The 18,648-nt window shown below is 41.9% G+C and overlaps 1 protein-coding gene across 1 annotated transcript in view; it reads left to right on the forward strand.

Moving 5' to 3' along the window:
* Position 1: 1 nt before the first annotated feature.
* The window catches only part of LOC146594226 (uncharacterized), a gene marked incomplete at its 5' end in the record, with an annotated part of 36,093 nt that continues 17,446 nt past the window's right edge, over positions 2–18,648 (forward strand). Inside the window, one exon of the mRNA XM_085307895.1 lies at positions 2–34. Within this exon, the coding sequence (XP_085164021.1) occupies positions 2–34 (33 nt within the window). The remainder of the gene's footprint in view (positions 35–18,648) is intronic.

Below are 18,648 nucleotides of genomic sequence, written 5' to 3' on the forward strand. Positions count from 1 at the left end.
GGCGGCGCTCTGCCTCGGCGGGGCGGGCGGCAAGGTAAGCCGGCGCGGCTCGGCTCGGCTCGGCCCGGCTCGGCTCGGCGTGGCGCGGCGCCGCAGCGAGGAGCGGGGTCTGCCGGGGAGGGGGGGGGTCGCGCGTCGGGGCGCTTCTGCGGGGCGGCTCGTGCGGAGCCCTCCGCGCACGGTGCCCCGGCGCTGCGGGGGCCTCTGCCCGCACCACCCTCTCCCCTGCGGTACCGCCAAACCCGAAATCCTGTGCAAGCYCCGCGGAAACCTGTGAAACAGCCTTTACAGCAGAGATCGGAGCCCTTGCCCTMGGGCAYCGGCAACGGGGTGGCGGTGGTGGCGGTGGTGGGCATAGCCAAGGAAGCCCAACAAACCACCCCGCCGTGTGTTCCTGCCCGTATGATCACCAGCCTGTGCACCTGGTCCGCAGCCCGCCTAGCAGGTACCTCAGGTAAAGGCTGACTGCTGATCTCAGGACAGGGACCTCGGCACAGGGTGCGACCCACCAGGTGAGCGCTCGGGGACCAGCAGTGGGAAGCATGGAGATGCTCCGTGACTTGGAGCAGTTGCAGAGGGAACAGTTGCTCYGTGCTTCGCGAAGGGAAAGCTGTCCCAGTCCCGCTGAAATCACTGGGACTCTTGTAGGAGCAGGATTTGATACTTGTGGTAGAGAGCCTCTGATGTATAAAAGACAAGCCACTATATGGTGAGAAAGTGACTGCTGTAAGTTTATGTCTCCAGCTATTAAAAAAAGGAGGGAGCTGCTTTTCCTAGTGGAAAACAGCACTGTAATTCTACCTGCTACACCAATACCCTGCCGCAGCACATAGGAATATAGCAATGACATTGTGGTTGAAACAAAGGTGTTTTACCTCAGTCTGGAATCCTGGTGAGGAATACACTGAAAACTCTGTAATTAAGCTGCATTTGTGGTACTGAAGTACTGAGAATTAACTTTACAAAGGTGCATGCTTAAATGTATTGGATCATATGGTTGTGGGTTTTTGTCTTTTTTTTCTCTTTTAACACAGAATTGCATCAAATAATCTGTAAGCTTACTTTCTCTTGTTGATTTTGTTAATGGAGATGAACGACTGCCTCATCTAGCTGCATGCTTCTCTTATAAAACTGCATAACTTGTTTGCTGCCCTAAGTRATTACATCCTTCCTGTGCTAGTTTGATTGTGATTTTACCTGTACAGTCCTGMGGTGGAACAAGTATTAGCTGTGTCATGTGCCTTTGGGTGTGAGTGRAGATGGTGGGACACGGAGAATATGTCAGCAAGCTCTATTACTTTTGGCTGATGAATTTTTTCAGGAAGCTACCCAACGTCTGTTGTTCCCTAACTCTGAAATCGGGATTGTTTGATTTCCCATCAGGCAGTATCTGAACTGGCTGAGTATCGATGACCAGTACTTCAGAAGAGAGACTGCCTCCCTAATGAAGAAGCAGCAGCCTCCCACTTACTTTCCCAGGCATGACTTCTCATGGCAATTACTCTTTTGCTCACATGTTGTCTGTAGAATCACTTAATGTGCAGAACAATTTCTTGTGCAGAATGAAACAGGCATTTTCTCTTGCTTGTCTTCCTAAACACAACCGAGTGAAATGTGTGTGTGCAAACAGACATGTATGTACACCTCTTGCTCCCTGCTTTTGTTATTTTTTTGATTAAGCTGCACTTGCTCTGCACTCGTCAAGGACTGTACTATGCAGTGCAGGCTTTATTCTTTTAATCTTTTTTGACTAGATTCTGATAATATGTTACTATGCTCGCAAAAAAAAAAAAAAAAAAAAAAAAAAAAAAAAAAAGCCCACATCCTACTCTAAGCTGTTGGTTCAAATCTAGTTCAAGTTACCAGTGGAAAAGGGTATTCAAAGATTTATGAGAAATGAATTGTCTTCTGGCTTAGAGTTAACAGTATAAAAACATAACAGAAACTCCTTTGGGAAGGGCAAAGTCTGCATGAGGTATAGGAGACTGAAGTGCTCTTTTCATCCAGGAAGGTGGTCTCTGCAGGGCAGAGTTGAGGAACTTGGGGAAGCTGTGGGGAAGCATGGATGTTGGAAACATGTTTGCAGTGTGGAAAAATAGAGCCCTCCCTCTCTCTGGCATCCTTTACAAAGTACTACAGCAACACAAAAATAGGGGTTAGATCAACTGAAGGAAAATTTGAAGATAAGGTGTATGATGTTTCATCCTGTGTGTCTGTGTCAGATGGAACAAGATCTGCAGATAAGTAGCTTGTTTATCCTGAAGGAAAAAAAGTAAGCCTGATGAAAGAATAACATAGCCAAAATTCCAGTTCTTTGTGTGCCCATAAAATATCTGTTTAATGAAATCCCTATAGAGGAAGTCTCTATGCCTGTGCCATCCTTCATCTGGTATTCTTCTGTTCACTTGCTGGCTTAAAAAAACATTGCTTTTGTTGCTCTTTTTAAGAGAAGGAATCTTCAGTGATACTAGACCGTCTAGGGAAAGTCTTAATCCTTTTCCCACTGAGGACTATGGCAAAATTCCCGCTGGTTTCAGAGGGAGCAGGATACTTCCCAAGATCAGTGAAGTATTAAAAAAAAAATCGCTACCAAAATATGCACCTCAATTAGCAAAGAATGTGGCCTGATTAGTAAAGTGCATGAAATTTCAGCTATTAAATTCTACGGCTCTGATCAACAAAGCACGCTGCACAATTGGCAATGTATCCAGAATCTCAACTACTGCACTAGCCTCCTGCCAGATCAACCAAGCATGCAGCTGAATCAGTAAATTATGCAACTGGAGCAGCAAAATATGCACTTCTGATTGGGGGGGGGAAGGACATGGAAATTCGCAAACATTTAAAAATGACACACACTAGGTCTGCGTGTCTTGCCAGTCAACTTCTGCCTCAGGAAAATGGGAGGCAAAAATGATAACTTTGTCAAGTCTCTCTCAACAATTGCTGCACTGGAAAAGTACAGCCGGCTCGGACTCTGATAGCAGGAGCCCTACTGTTTACCAGCTGTGCTACACATCTGGTTCTAATCCTGGCTGCCAGGTGTGTGGGGGGGTTATTTTACTAATGCTTTAATGGGAATTTTAGGTCTAGGTAGTGTATGATTTATAGCTCACTGCAAAGCACTGTATACACACACAAGGCTGTATTTCTGTCTCAAGAAACTAAGCCATTCAATAAAAAAAAAACAATGTACCTTCAAAGAATCTGAACGAGCTTAGTGTCTGCTAATCCTTACACTGTTTGTAAAAGGACTGTGTGCCTTAGGAGTAGAAAATGATAGGTCTTTTCTATTTTCTTTAAAGCTTGATTAATTGCCATAGCTGCTTCCTGCGGTGTTTATGATATACCTTGGCAGATAGGTACAGTCTGGACAGTTTGGACATTCGGCCGCTTTGGGGAATAGCTATATCCATACACTCTGAAGTAACAGAGTTGTTTCTCCCTAACTTGTATGTATGTGTGTGCTTAAAAATAAAAATCCAGCTACGGGAGCTGGTTCTGATCTTCAGAAGTTGTCTTTGTTTTCAATCATTATTTATGTTTTGTACAGAAGAGCTGCAGGTTGTCCTATTTTTTAAAAAAGATACAGTTTTGGGATTTCTATAAACTGCTTTTTCATATCTAGAAGTAAACTGTGTTACACTGCCTGTGCTTAAGGAAGGCATGAGACATGCTCTGTTTTATTGCACTATTCACTTTAGTACCCAGGAGTCTGAAGCGTTATTTAATTTGAGAAATTTAATTTAAGAAATATGTTTTCTTTTCTTTTTTTTTTTAATCCACTACAGTTGGTACATAAAACTGGCTTGTGCTGAACTTCTTATTTACCAAATTTCTGTCTCATTTCCAGGTCAGTTCAATGAATGATCCCATTTAGTTCTTTTTCCTGTTTAAAATATTTCCTACTGAGTCTAGAGCAGTGCCCTTAAAACATAATTGATTTGGGTCATTGAACCTTTATTTTTCATGCATGTTAGTTTGCATCCCGCCACTGGTCTGACTGGTATTTCAATTAGAAAAATACAGGCGGATTTCTCCTGGAGGCTAAAGTTCACGTGAAGTCTCTGGCGAAATAAGATCCTGGAGTATGTATCCCTGGAACTGGGCAATCATTTGTAACTTTTTTTTAAATTCTCTGTCTGGCCAGAATGTTGTAAATCTGGCTCTCTCTTGTTAACTTCACACTAAGCAGCAATAATGTCCACAGTGTTTTAGTCCTAATAATTCTAATTACTGGAGAAGTTGAAAGCTGAGAAGATGGATGAGGCTGGCCTTAAGTCCTGCACAGCACATGGGACTCTCTTTTTTGAGCTGAACCATAATTTTCTTGTTTGCCAAGGCTAGTGATGGAGGAAGCAGCCAAGGTAAGAGAAGTAAGCCAGTAGCAGAAGATTTCTGGAACGATGTGGATAGTCTTTGTGCTGAAGGAGTGCTGTACAGCTGGAGATGCCATCCATTCATCCTTGGGATGAAAATGCTGAAGTCATTTTTGTTTCTAAGTAGGTTGATGTGAACTATCCTGTTGCACTGGTTTAAAAAGACCCAGCAAACAATCTTTCCCGTGGTAGCCAGCAATTACCCCCTTTTTTCCCCTCTCACTTGCTTCTTTGCATGACAGAGCAGGCGTGGTGGTTGTTCATCAGGCTGTCTCTTTCTTCCTACCTCCCTTTCTTCTGAAAGAAAGAACCCATGGCATTTTTGGTACCAGAGTAGCTACCCAGCAGTAGTGTAGCTAGACCAAAAATCAAGTCTGTTATAGCAACTCTTTCTTTTCCACACTATTATTATAGCAGGGTCAGTCAATCCACCGCTATCTCAGGTCTATGAATATTGAATAATAAATATCCAACTTGATGGTTAGATATAGATGACAATACCAGCTAAGTTTTGGGATGTTTTAGGTCCTTCTTTTAGTATGAGAAGTATTAAATAGAAAAACAAAAAAACCTCTCCTACTTGTACAAATCCACGACAGGAGGAGGGTGGAGTAGGGCACTGTAGGTTCTTGGATCAATACGCAGAACGATTATACAAAAGTTGAGAAAAAACTTACTGGTAGCTTTAGTTCTTGGACTCAGTGTAGGAATGTTCTAATTCCTTTTACGAACTTTCAGTAGCAAAAGGCCTTATGCTTCCCTTTGAATAGCCTTATCATGTCACTGCCGATGAAAAAGAGGTCCAGACTTTGAGAGGAGAAAAGGATGATTTGCCTGTTTTTTTTTTTTTTTTTTTTTTTTTTTTTTTTTTTTTTTTTTTTTTTTGTTTGTTTTTTTTCCTAGAATTCTTGGGATCCTACTAAAGCTCACAGAAGTCATCTAGGTCTTCAGGAGGATTTAGATCATAAATACTGCTGACTCAGATTAGTAATGGTGTATAGTGAGGACAACATCTACACTTGGCTTTGGGTGGAGTTCTCTTATAGCAGAAGAGTTGGTAATACTTTTACAACACCTTTCATCAGAGGATTTTGGAGTTTCACAAATATCTAATTACAGAAACTAATAATAAATTATGTGAAATCCTTGGTCCTGGGAGAGTACAGCAGCACCATTATATTTGAGTAAAAAGCAGGGGTGGGTGGTGTTCAAAGCACCAAAACAAAAGCAAATGTGCCACATGCAAGCTATAACTTGCTGTGCTATCTCATTTTCATCCAGTATTTTCTTCTCATTTCTTTATATTAGCAGCCAGGTTGCAACATCAAACCACCTAAACAAAATGGGCAAGTACAAGCCTCCTTTCAGAATTACTGTCAGATCTGAAGAAGAGATTTCTGGAAGTTCACTGATCTCTTATGGATCCATTTCCACACTGCTTGAATTTTGTTATTCTATTAATTAGTAGTAGGTCTGCAGGAAGTGTCAGGTGCCAAGGATGCCAGGAAGGACAGTTATTGAATACTGGAGATTTGGGATGAAATACATCYGAAAGTTCAACCTCATCCAAATCCCAGGAGGCTGTTTGCTCAGTTTTTCTAAGGAGGGTGTGCTGGCTCTGCATTGTACTTACTTTGAGATTAGCAATGGGAAATATAATCCATTTATTTACCTAAATACAGCCCTCTCCTGGCCTTGGTTAGTAAACGTTCTCCTGTTTTCAATGATCATTCAAGTTTTTATTAAGTTTTTTTTTTCTAGATTTCACTTAAAGTGTGGAGCCTTTGCTGTTAGAACTAAGACTTGAAGCATGGGTTGCTTTTCCTCTTGTCTTCGTCCTGATATTATACATCTGCATTTGTGAGCAGTTCAGGTGGATCTGAGACTTCATTATTTGAATATAAGGGCCCCAAGGAGTTGCTCATCAAGACTGACTTTAGATGCCAGCTTAGCAGGCTGAAGACTTTGATTTGCCTCTAAAATCAGCCATAACTTATTCCAGGTTTCCTGGTTAAAACTTGAATGGTGAAGAAGAAAGGACATCTGCAAAGCAGATTTACTTGGAAAAATAAACCTCTCACTGGTTGGGWCCCTGCAACAACAAAGCCAGTGCTTAGTTTTTATTCTGGCTGCCGTACCTGTGACACTTTTTGTCTGCTCTCTACCATCCCCGCTGTGCCTTCACGGTCTCTCCTTATGTGTAGGCAGCAAAGTAAAATTTACAAGCATCCTGCTCCCTGAAATCCTGGCAAAGAGGAGTCTTGGAAATTTCCCTTTACAGAGCACACAAGAGGCGACTAATCCTGGAACAGTGAGGTGGGGAAAAGAGCTGCTGTTTGTATACCATCCAAAACTAAGTATGTACCTTCAAACTATAACAGACCTCTGAATCATCAGCCTCAGTTGTAGCAACGGCTCATTTAGAAGCTTAGTTAAAATATTTTTACTCCAAGTTCTTACATGAAAAGGAGAAGGAAGTTTTAGTTTGGTTGGTTTTTTTTTGTCTGCTTTTTAAGGACCACTACACGTATCTTCTGCCTTAGCCCTCTCACCTGCTAGTGACGTTTAGTGAAACAACAACATGGTTCCCAAAGAGTTTCATAGAATCATAGAATCAGTAAGGTTGGCAGGGACCTCTGGAGATCRTCTAGTCCAACCTCCCTGCTCAGCAGGGTCACCTAGAGCAGGTTAGACAGGGTTGTATCCAGGTGGGCTTTGAATATCTCCAGAGAAGGAGACTCCACAACCTCTCTGGGCAACCTGTKCCAGTGCTCCGTCACTCTCACAGGGAAGAAATTCCCCCTCACGGTCAGGCGGAACTGCCTGTGCTTCAATTTCTGCCCATTGCCTCTTGTCCTGTCACACGGGGTGACTGGAAAGAGTTTGTCCCCGTCCCCCTGACACCCTCCCTTCAGGTACTTGTGCACATTGATCAGATCCCYCCTCAGTCTTCTCTTCCCCAGGCTGAACAGGCCCAGCTCTCACAGCCGTTCCTCGTAGGGCAGGTGCTCCAGCCCTCTGATCATCTTCGTAGCCCTGTGCTGGACTCCCTCCAGTAGCTCCATGTCTCTCTTGTACTGGGGAGCCCGGAACTGGACGCAGTGCTCGAGATGAGGCCTCACTAGGGCTGAGTAGAGGGGTAGGATCACCTCCCTCGACCTGCTGGCAACACTCTTGCTAATGCACCCCAGGAGACCATTGACTTTTTTGGCCACAAGGGCACATTGCTGGCTCATGGTCAACTTGTCATCCACCAGCACTCCCAGGTCCAGGTTTCGGTAATAACTCTGTAGCACGCAAGTGACAATAGAGAACATTTGCAGGTTTTAKCTTTCACTTGTAGAATGTTTCCTTCTCCATATGGTCGTACAACAGACAAACAACATGTGAAACATCTGACGTGTCTGGATGAGACAACTGGGTCATGCAGCTGAAAATGAAATCCAAGCACAAACAGCTCTCTCATTTTGCAAGGCCAGTTTACATGTATGTGCATGTGTTTTGTATGCTTTTAAAGATCAAAATTTATTTGTTGGGAAGTGGCCTGCAAAATTTGCTTCAGATTGCCTTCCAGTTTCCCTTTCTTCTGTTTTTGGTACCCTTAAAACAAAACAAAGCACTTTCGGACAGCTAAGCTGCATATGKATTTCATTATTTAAATGTTCCCCAAGTATTTGAGCGATTATATATACATACATACATATACATATACATATATATATACTTAATTTGGGAACACTAGTTTTATAGATTGCTATGAACATACGTAACTTGCTCAATGGACTTTTATACTGAACCGTGTAAGCAAGCTTCTTTTACTGCAGTGCTATAGCTTTTGTTTGTTATACATTTCATCTGGTTACCAAGCAGTTCAGACATAATCTGACCATGTTTTCTACTCTTTAATTTGAGCTGCTTTGGCCTGTTCAATTTGTAGAAAATGAAAACCAGACCGATCTTCTGCAAACTCCTTCTACATCACCCCTGTCAGTTCCCACCAGCCCTATCATTTACTGTTAATTTTTTCTATGGCGTGTTGTGTACACTTTGTTAATTAGAACTTGCCCTAGTAGGAAAAAGACCTGTGCTGACCTATTAAAACCCTGAAGCAAATGATCACGGCATCTTGAACTCTTTATTACACTGCCTTACTTTGATTTACAAGGGTCCCATCATATTCATGATTATTTGCCTGAGGAGACACTCTAAATGATGCCTTTGTTTCTCTTTCTAAAGCTTTACATTTTTTTGGGATGTTTGAATGAGGGTATTTTCTGAAAGAAAAAAAAAAGCTCAAGGAGAACAAGGGTGGCAGCTTTGTATGGATGTAGGATCTTATTTGATACGGCATCTCACATCCGATATGGCATCTTGCATCCTCTATTTGTCTGTTGAGTGTCCAGTCACACAAGTTAACTCTGTTTTCCCTCCAAAGATTAGCCTGAAAGTCTACAAGAAGAAGCCAGTTGTTGATGTAAATTCTAGCATTCCCTGGTGGATGTTATCTTAGGTAAGTTGCACGCATACCTAGCTGTAAAAGCTAATGTTGGGATGAAAGGGGAAAAAACAATGATCAGAATACTCTCATAAAGACATTGCATTTGCTGTGTAAGCCTAGCATGGTGCATTATCTGAGATAGTAATGACAGATTTCTGCTTAAATTAGTTCCACTTTACTAGTTTAATCATTGTAGTCCCTAGGGGAAGACTGTCTAGTCAAGTAGGTCTTTCCAAGCAATGAATTTGCGTATTGGAAATAGATTTTGAAATAATTTCATAGAAAAAAAATTATTTTTTTCCCTTTCAGACTCAGATGAAGAGAAGGAAGTGAATATTGGAATGTGGGACTGCAGAACAGAAGAACTGAGGGATGGAAAACAGATCAGTATAAGACCTGGCACTTAGTTTTTAAGAAAGGCACTTTGATGTCAGCATTTCACTGAAATCTATGAAAAATAAGAAATCTCTTATATCTTGGCCTAGGTCTCCTCCAGAGCATTTCTATCTGCATTTCACATTCCTGCCAATGTTTATCCTCTTCATGAGTGTATCTGCACCTTGGCATACTGTGATTATTAAGTAATCAGTCAATGTCAGGGTATGCTTTTGGTATTAACTTCAATCCGGGAAACTGTCATACTAATAGGTAGCAAAAGTATCCACAAAACGCTAGGCTCCTGCCAAGCTCAGAGAAAACRTATTCATCAAAAGAACTTCTACTCTTAAAAATCTTATGTAAAAAAAAGAACTGGATGAGGAGARGGAACTTGGTTTAACTAAACCTACTTGCAACTTGCAAGACTTGTAGGTTAATCCAAATCAATCTTGATTAAAGAACTAAACAGGGAGGACTAAAACTTCAGCCTATTTATGATATGGAGGGAAAAGAACAAAAGACATTTTTATTGTCTTTTCTATATCCTGAAACTGCCATATTCTGAGAGCTTTCACCCATGAGAGTTTYGGTAACTGAGCTAGCCAGTAAGTCTCATTAAAGTCCCACCATTGCTGASCGAAGGAAACATATTATTTCAAAAGTTAAGATCATTGCCAGATCAYGCTCTGACGTTCCCTCTGCAGGAAACATCTCTGGCTTTATCTGTAGAGGGACACTAGCAAAACTAGCCAGCAAAGTGCCACACTCAGAGCTGGGTGATCTTCATTCATTGCCTTATGTAGGGCTCTTATTGAGTACTCAATGTATCTGTAGCTGCTGCAGGAAATTCTGCCTATTGCTCATAACTGTAGTTCAGGTTGGCATCTCTGGCCTGTTTGGATAAAGTTTTTTTCTTCTTCTTACCAGATCCTCCTGAAAGAACCAGGCAGGGCATTAGGTTTCCCCGGCTGCTTTTCAGGGTGATACAAAATGTCACGTTACCGTGTATACACAGACTGCTTGTACTGCTGATTATACTATGGAAAGCTGTACTGTTCCATGGATAACTGTTTGGAAAACAGCCCCTGTTTGTGTCTCTGGGAACAAGCATTTTTTTGTAAGCAGAAAAAGCCATTGCATCTCTGGAGTTAAATGAGGAGGTCTGTTGTTCTCCACAGAAGCCGGAGCGCGTTGCTGTGTCTGGTGGTTGTCTGAGCGCCTGTGTTTGTTTTTTTGCGATTTTCCTTTCCCCCACCTCCTGCTCTCAGAGAGGAGCGAGTAGGAGGGGTGGTGACCTCATAGCGCAGTTATGCAATCTGCTTGAGGCCAGGTATCAAAATACACTGCAGCTGTGCGCCGGGACCTAGCGGTGGCTGGGGGGCCTGGGCCTCCTGGCTCTAACGAGATCGCTGACCTTACCCCGCCACTTCTTGTGCAGCTGCTTTGATTCACAGAGGTTTGTTGTGCCAATGACCTGCATAACAGTTTGGCGAGCTGGTAGGAAATGTTGCTGCTGCTTTTCCCTCCAAGGGCAGGTGCTAAGAGCTGGCCTCTGAGACCTAGGAGCAGATGAGGAGCTCCTGAGACCTGTCATCCTCCTTCCAGCCTGGCAGGGTCTGTGTGCCCTTTTCCAAGGGCATGCAAACATTAGCATCCTCACTGATTTTTTTCAAGAGGTGAGGAGCAGATTGCCTTTTCTTCTGTGAAATAAAAAAACACCTTCCAAGCAATCTTTTTTTGGATGTTGAGTTCAGGGCTCACATATGGGAAGAATAAGGGGAAAAGCTTGCCTACACTCTGAGGCATATTCAGGCGTTAAAGTCCTAAAGTCTAGTCCAGACTTCACATTCTTTGTTCTAATTGCTGCACTGTGTTCCTGCTTCCCACCTCTACTCTTCTAACAATGTTTTCGTTTTCCTTGACTCCTGCAGCAACAAGCTTTGATAGCCCCCTTCCTTTCCTACCTGCATATTTGCTCTCTTCAAATCTCCTGTCAATCAGAGAAAAATAAATGGAAAATTCAGTGACAAGCAAGAAAGCAGGGCCCTATAAAGCTATCTGATGTGTGCCAAGAAGGAATATAAGACGAGCTGCGTTCTTTCCTGGAAATGGGATTTGCAGAGTGGAAATGTCACATCCATAATCACTTTCATGTGGTGGAACTGCTGTTACCCACTACTGAAATAGCAGAGCATCTGTGGAAAATGCAGTTTTGGTTTTGCTTAAATCCAGCAGGTTGCACTGACTTCTAGAAATATTAGACCCTTGTTAAAAACATGAGTGCAACTGCACTGATACCATAAATGCATTAAAAGCAAATGCATGCTTATCCCTGTTTCAGAGTCCTACAGTTGAACCCTGCTCAGTACACTTTTATGTAAATTTGCCCAGGGAATGAGAAGAGCATTAAAAATGTGTGTGCAGTATAGGGGTTTGTGTTGGGACAGGATTACTGGGAGTCAGAGAGAGGGAGATCTCTTAGCAAAGAGAATACTCCCATAACTGATTTGGGTTCAATCTGAAAAAAATCATGGTCAAAGATTTGAAAAAAGAGACGGGACAGCTTTCTCTTCATAACAACAATAGCCTGTCAATCCTCCGTCCTGATAGACTTTTGTCAAGCCTGCTACTTCCAAGCATCCAGAGATACTTGAAGAGTTGCCATAATATGGCAAGATAGAGACTTCATTTGTTGTTTTCTCATGTTTTAAAAAGCAAAAGCAATTAGGCAGATGGGGGAAATGGTGATTCCAAGGCATACCAAGGAATGCTTGTATTGCCAGGTAGAAAAATAAGTTAGATGGGCTGTTGCTATATCTAGTCCATTCAAATGAAAGAAAATAAGCCTTGCATGAAAAGATGAGGTGAAAATGCAAAATTTAGTAGAGTGTTAATTTTATAAAGCCTCTGATTAACTTGTCCTGCACTTGGAAAATGTCCTGCTAACCTTGGTCTCTAGATCAGTCATCTAGTGAAATAAGGCTCTTGGATACTTTTTAAACTGAAGGACTGAGATTTTATAGCTTACTCTTAGGAYAGTCTTTCCTCAGATCCTGTATCTGAAGCATCCAAAAAGCTCAGACTTCTCTAGCTTGAAAATACTGTGAGATGAGAACTTTGGGCTTCCGCTGGGAACCACAAGAATTGTATTTCTGGTAGCTTTGCAGCTAGTTCCTGCCACATCAGCAAGTAAAGACTTGCATATATGCTGTTTTTTCACCCTTAAGCTAGGAATGAGTAATGACCACTTCCCTCTGTCTTTCCCTCTCTTTCTTTCTTTCTTTTTTTTTTCTTTCTTTTTTTTTTAAGCGTTAAGTTTGGTAATTTCTTTCTATTTTGGCTGAAAGTTCAGTCTAGTTCATATTTCATTGCAGATGGTTGGCTCTGTTCAAATATCCTAGTGAATCTGAGTGATCTTTAACTCAGAATGAACCTTGTGCGTTTGGAGGGGGAACGGATATAGTAACAAAGATACCATACCTTATTCTGTGTATTATGAGCAATTGAAAATATGTTGGTGGAGCTAGGGTTTTAAAGAGGTCCCCGAGGCAGAATAAAATGTGAAGGAGCTGGTGAGGTTGTCCTAAAACCTTGCCAGCTCTTTCAAAGAAAGACATATGTGCGTGCACGTGTGCACATAACACATTCTTAATTTTGGAGAGGTGAGGGATCCTAAGTAAAGCTAGCTGGATTTTCACCATACTGACACTGCAGTGAGCTAAGATGGCTGAATTTAGTCATCCAAACTGAAAACTCTTGGATTACAAGTCTGTATGAATTTCTGTCCAAAAAACTAATTGCATATTTCTATGGTTGCTGTTGAGTCAGCTGTAGGATAAGGCTACTACAGAACTACCAAATACTTCCTGGAATCCTATTTTGGCACCAGGCAGCTGCAGTGGATTTTGATTTTTAAACAGAAGAAAACAAAAAATCTAACCTGGGAAGGAGTTGTCTCTTTTCTATTCAAAAAAATTAACCGAGGTACCATTTACATAGCAGGATATGTCACAGGAAAGGCCAAAACATAAAAGAATCTTTCAGCCAGAAGCACAAGATCATAACCAAGTATTTTGACTTCAGGGTGATGTTCTTTAAGGGCCTGAGGTCTGTAGGTATACTTTCTACCTTCATCTTCACTCTCATTACTCTAAYATTAAATCTTTATAGTACAGCTTTCAAGCAAAGACCAAAAAACCCCTAAACTTGAATAGGAAATAACACACTTCTGTTTCTGAAGCGATTAGTAAATGCAGCAGCTATTAAATGTTCGTTCAGTTTTAAATGTAGTTGATTATTCCTTCTCTGGCATTCCTTCTCTTCCAGAACTGGAAGTGACATTTTTAAGTCTGCCTGAAACCGGAAATGCATGCAAGAAATGCACAGAAGCTGGGACATGCATAATACGTTAATGAGGCAGTTCCTTGCCAGCCTGCAACTGGGTATCTCCATTAAGCATGTGGCTTGGCCCCTGAGGATGTCTTGGAAGTTCAGTGGCTCCACTGTGTGTCTCCAGTTTCCTCTGCTGGGGCTTTCACTCTGATTCTTATGTATGTACCAAGAGAACTTGATATTTCTTGGTAAGTTGTTATAAAAGAAAACAAACTACATTGGATAGATCCCAAGCCAGACAATCTGAGACTGTGCTCCTGGAAGAATGACAAACATCACGACAGGATGTCCTGCTTCCTTGTCTTTGAAATAAATACACTTTAAAAGTAAACAATCTTTGGCATAGTGCATTGGATGCAAGGAGGACAGCATCCTCCAGGCTGCTGCAGACAACAGCTCCTTGTAACTACCATTAACATGAATGAGGAAAATGTATCACTACTTCACTTCTTGGGCCTCAGTGAAAGCTATGTGCATAAATGGACTGTTTCCCTAGTCAGGACTTTGTATTACTTTGTCTCAACTACTCTTCAGCAGGGCTTATGTCTTTACAAGCAAAACCATATGATCATGTCACCTTCTCTTACCTGCTGAATGTTACAGCATCTTCCCTACAGTCCCTCTGGGCTCCCAGCATTGCCTCATGCCAAAAGCATTTCTTGCTTGGAGGCAGGGCAGAGAAGCTTGAAAAGCAGCCTCATCTGCCTTCTTCTAGTGATTCAGGCAGAGGTTGGTGYCCAGCATCTGCTGAGACCATCTCATGAAAGGGCATTGCTCTTGCAGGCCAGATGGAGGCTGCCATGACCTGCCATTCACGACTTTTTGCAAGATCCTTCTGCAGTTTTTGTATGTGCTGCAGAAGGAGTGAATGCTGCCTCACTCTGGTGGAAGAAGCCAGGAGGGTCACCCCACTTTGATGTAAAAGTGCTGCAAGAATTTTGTCCTAGTCTGGCAAAATGAATAACTTGTTTTTGTGCATGCCTTTTGTTAGCTCTAATCTGGTGATTCCTTTGGCAATAACTGTGATTAAAGAGAGTGTTAAYTGAATTCTTCTCATAGTGGCATTCTCTTAGAATATGTTGATGCACTGACAGTATTCCCACTAGAATAATGCAGAGGCTCCAGGGCCACATTTGTAGGTGTCATGYAAGTGGAGAACAGAGCTCATGGTTTTATTACTCAATAACTGTTCCCTCCTGTGTATATACTTGTTAGGGCCTTATAGTAAACTCCTGCCTGGCAAAAACAATTATTTTCCCCCTTTCCTGCATGAGGATTCTGCTTTTTGTCAGTACCACCTGTTTCTCAAGAGCTCTTTCGTTTATAGTGACCAGACTGAAGAAATCACATACTACTGGTTTTGTGTTGCAGACCCTACACATCAAGGGTTTTCTCTTTCTCCARGAGAAACGGTGGTCCTCAGGAAGCAAATGCTGGTGTTTTTGATGAGATTTCTGAACAGTAACTTGCAGACACTTGTGGCCACATCTGTTCCAGTACAGCATAGCTTTATGCTTAAGGAAAACCCTCAGTCTCTCTATGGTTGTACTGAACAAGGGTTTGTTGCAAGCCTACATCTTCAGAGGGCTGAATAGYATTAGTCCCCAAGCCAGGGCACCACTGCCAGAATCACATATGAAGGTCCTTAGCCTTGTGTTTCCTGTTGCAGAGGCCTTATAACTCCTTGCATCTGTGTCACTTAATAAGTAGATCAAAGTTGGTACCAAAAGTAAACTACTCATTCCGAGAGYGCTCAAATGTCAGCATAGGAGGAGGCATGCAAGTGTGTCAAAGGGAGCATTTTCAGGAATGGAAATAGATTTAAGCTTCTGATTGGGCTGTGGAGTGTGAAAAGGGGGAATGCAGTGTCTTGGCATGTTGTGAAATATACAGCCCACTGTATTTCTGGCTAAGAACAGCGGAGATTTGAGTCACTCTCCTTTTTTTTKTGTGTGTGTGATCTCTTAAATATTGTTCCCTACCTATCTTAATTCAAAAGTCAGATAGGGAAGCTCCTGATCACAGCAGACACGGGGGTCAGTTCAATAGACCCGTTTTAAAATTTTGCAACTCCCAGCAAGAAAAGGGAGYACTGACAAGCAGATGAGCAGGACTGGCAATTTAGTTCTTCCAGGGCTGTGCAAACCAATGCTCTTCCCTTCTGGTACATAACAGCTCATGATCTCATACTCTCCCTCCCCTTTCAAGCTACAAGGATCTCTGTTACTGGAGCCCATACCCAAGCAAAACCATTCACAAGCTCCTGACAAACACCTATTCTTTGCTCACACMTTGAGATTTCCTCTGGCAAGCCGTTGTATTTTGTGTTTCAGCAAGGTAACCATGGCCCCATGGCCCACGGTAATCACCTCCCTTTGTGTGCTTGGAAACTGTAACCACTGTTGGCCTCAAAAAAAGCATTTCTTCTGAAGAAATCCCATTTTAGCCCATGCAAGTCTGATGTGCTGCTCTTACTATCAGATTAAAAGATTGAAAAAAAATCCACCCTTCTCATGTATAGGCACCCATGCCTGTGTAGGCATATATCACGTGCTGCTTAAAAAAAAAAAAAAAAAAATCTCACTTGGAAAAATTAAAAATGTGCCAAATTCTTTGTGTGCCTCTGTCAGAAGCCTGTGAGTCTATGGCTCGTTGCAGAGGGGGGAACATCTGTGTYTAATTGATGAAATTCAGCCTTCATAATGGATGATTTAAATGAACTAAACAGTTTTGTCAGTCAGTCAGTTGTGGATTATAAATTCATCAGAAATCCTTTCCTCTCCTCTCAGATCTGCCTTGCATTTCCTGTCCCTTGTGAGTTTTTTTCCTACTCTTGGAGTAASTCTTGACTCTTTCCCATCTCCAACTTATAATAAATGAACAATTGCCCCAGTGCCGTGACCTTTAAGCCGCGTTTCTGGAATGCACAGTAACCCTCGCCTTGTCCGAGAACCGCTCAGTACCTGCTGGGACTCAGCTAGTGCTGCAGCCAACTGGCAGCCACGTGGTTCGCGGGGGAAACGAAGGCATCTGAGTTTGTCTCCAAGCTCCTTAGATGTGCTCAGAGTCTGCTAGATATTTCATTCCCAATGATGACAGATTCCAGTGAAAATAAAGGCAGGAAAGGGATCCTATCCTGAGAGCAGGGCAGAAGATTTATAGGTGAATGCACTTACCCATTCGGCACTTTGGTGATTAATCACGTAAGATCCACCAAGCTGGTGTAGGTTCTCCAGCAGTCTGCTGCTTTTTGGTGTTAAAAGTCAACAACGGTAGTAGRGGTGGGGCTGTTAATGCCTCCAAAATGCTTCCTGGTATCTGAAAGAAGACAACCAGGTCAGTTCACATACTCCTCAAACTAAAATCCCAACCCTCAACCATTGCTAATTTAAGGAATTTTGGGCCAATCTGTAATCCTTCTACAGCCAGGAGAAGTACCCTTCAAAAGCAGCAATTCTGGTGCACATTCTGGCTCCAAAAGTGGGTGCATTTTTAATTCAATATTTAGCATTATTTACTGCCTCTTCCTATGCCCATATTGGTATTAAAAGTGAGCTCAGAAGACTAGTATGGGACAAAGACAAGTCTGCTCAGACATGCTGGGACATAGGGAAGGAATATGAGGGAAGTCACAGAGAAGCCCTCTTTTGTTCTTCCAAGTGTAGGAGTTACCCTCTYCCTAGGGAAGAGAGAGCATATTGACCTGCAACTAGCTAGATTCCAGTAAAGTTCAAGCGACAACAAATGTATCTGTAGTTCTGAGGTGAATTAGCAGATGAGTCTAAAAGTTAGGATCCCCAGATTCTTACACTGACATGAGGTTTTGCTGTTTTTACTGGGATGTTTACCATTAATTAGATATTTCAGTTTAAAAGCAATAATTTTATTTTCCAAAGCAAAAACTCTGTGAATTTCTATTTATTTTGGCACTACATACTGTGGGACACCTAACGCATTTGTTAGAGAATTGGAGTCTTCAAATGATGTGGGCACATGAACATAATTTCTTTTTCACTTGGGCCATAGTCAAGTCCAGGTACTTGAAATGAGAAGCCTGTACTTTATTCCACTAAAATTAGTTTAAAAATCAATTTAAATGACACTTTCAAAAGTCAAAGATTGGTTTCAGCCTGGAATGCAGACTACAGTTTTTACTCCCATTGCTGTTTTGGTCCTTTTCTATTACCATCCACCCTGAAACACTCAGAATATGAAAAGCACCTGCTGGAAAACAAAGTTCATGCCTTGCATAACAGGTCTGGCTTTTTGTTTTCATTTAAGGGCTTTTAACATTTGGCATTGCATTTTTTTTCTTTCCATTTTAATATGAGCCAAGGGGCGGGATGAGGAGAAAAAAAAATCATGGAGTATTTTGATCTTTGTGGCTTTACACGGACTTCATAAGCTTTGTTTGTTGTCCTGCCAAGCTTCCTTTGTGTTTAAATAGATAACAGACCAAGACGACTAATCATTTCCAAAAAAAAAAAAAAAAAAAAAAACCTAAAACGTTCCCTTTCTTTTTCAAATAATGTTAGCAAACATATGTTCCTAGACAGGGCTTGTGACCTAAGTACTTTTGACTTATTATTTCCCCTTTTGAAGAACAATTGCCCAAGGTGCGGACAGCACTCTGTGCTCTCCAAATTTATGGAAGAATATTGAGCAAAGGTTCTAAGAGTGTCTCTGTGAGAAGGTAAYTGAAATTTTGACGCATGGAAAACACCTCATGTACCTTTACAGAACAAGTGGACGGTGGTCAGTGGAACCATTTACAGATTTTGTTCCTGCTTGGGATCTGCAGGTTAATTATGGAGAAGGAAGAAATAAACTAGCAATAGCCCCATGTGAAATTTGTTATGTAAAATGCATGCTGATTAACAGTTTACTAGCAAGAGCTATATCTGCTATCACTATTTTGAGAGGCTTTGCATTTGAAGAGAGAATTTTTCCAATCAAAACCACCTAGAYTTTACCATTTCTGGAAGACGGGAGGTAGAATCT

Source organism: Rhea americana, unplaced genomic scaffold (genome assembly GCF_003343005.1).
Source record: "Rhea americana isolate MKP2758 unplaced genomic scaffold, rheAme1 scaffold_268, whole genome shotgun sequence".
Lineage (NCBI taxonomy): Eukaryota > Metazoa > Chordata > Aves > Rheiformes > Rheidae > Rhea > Rhea americana.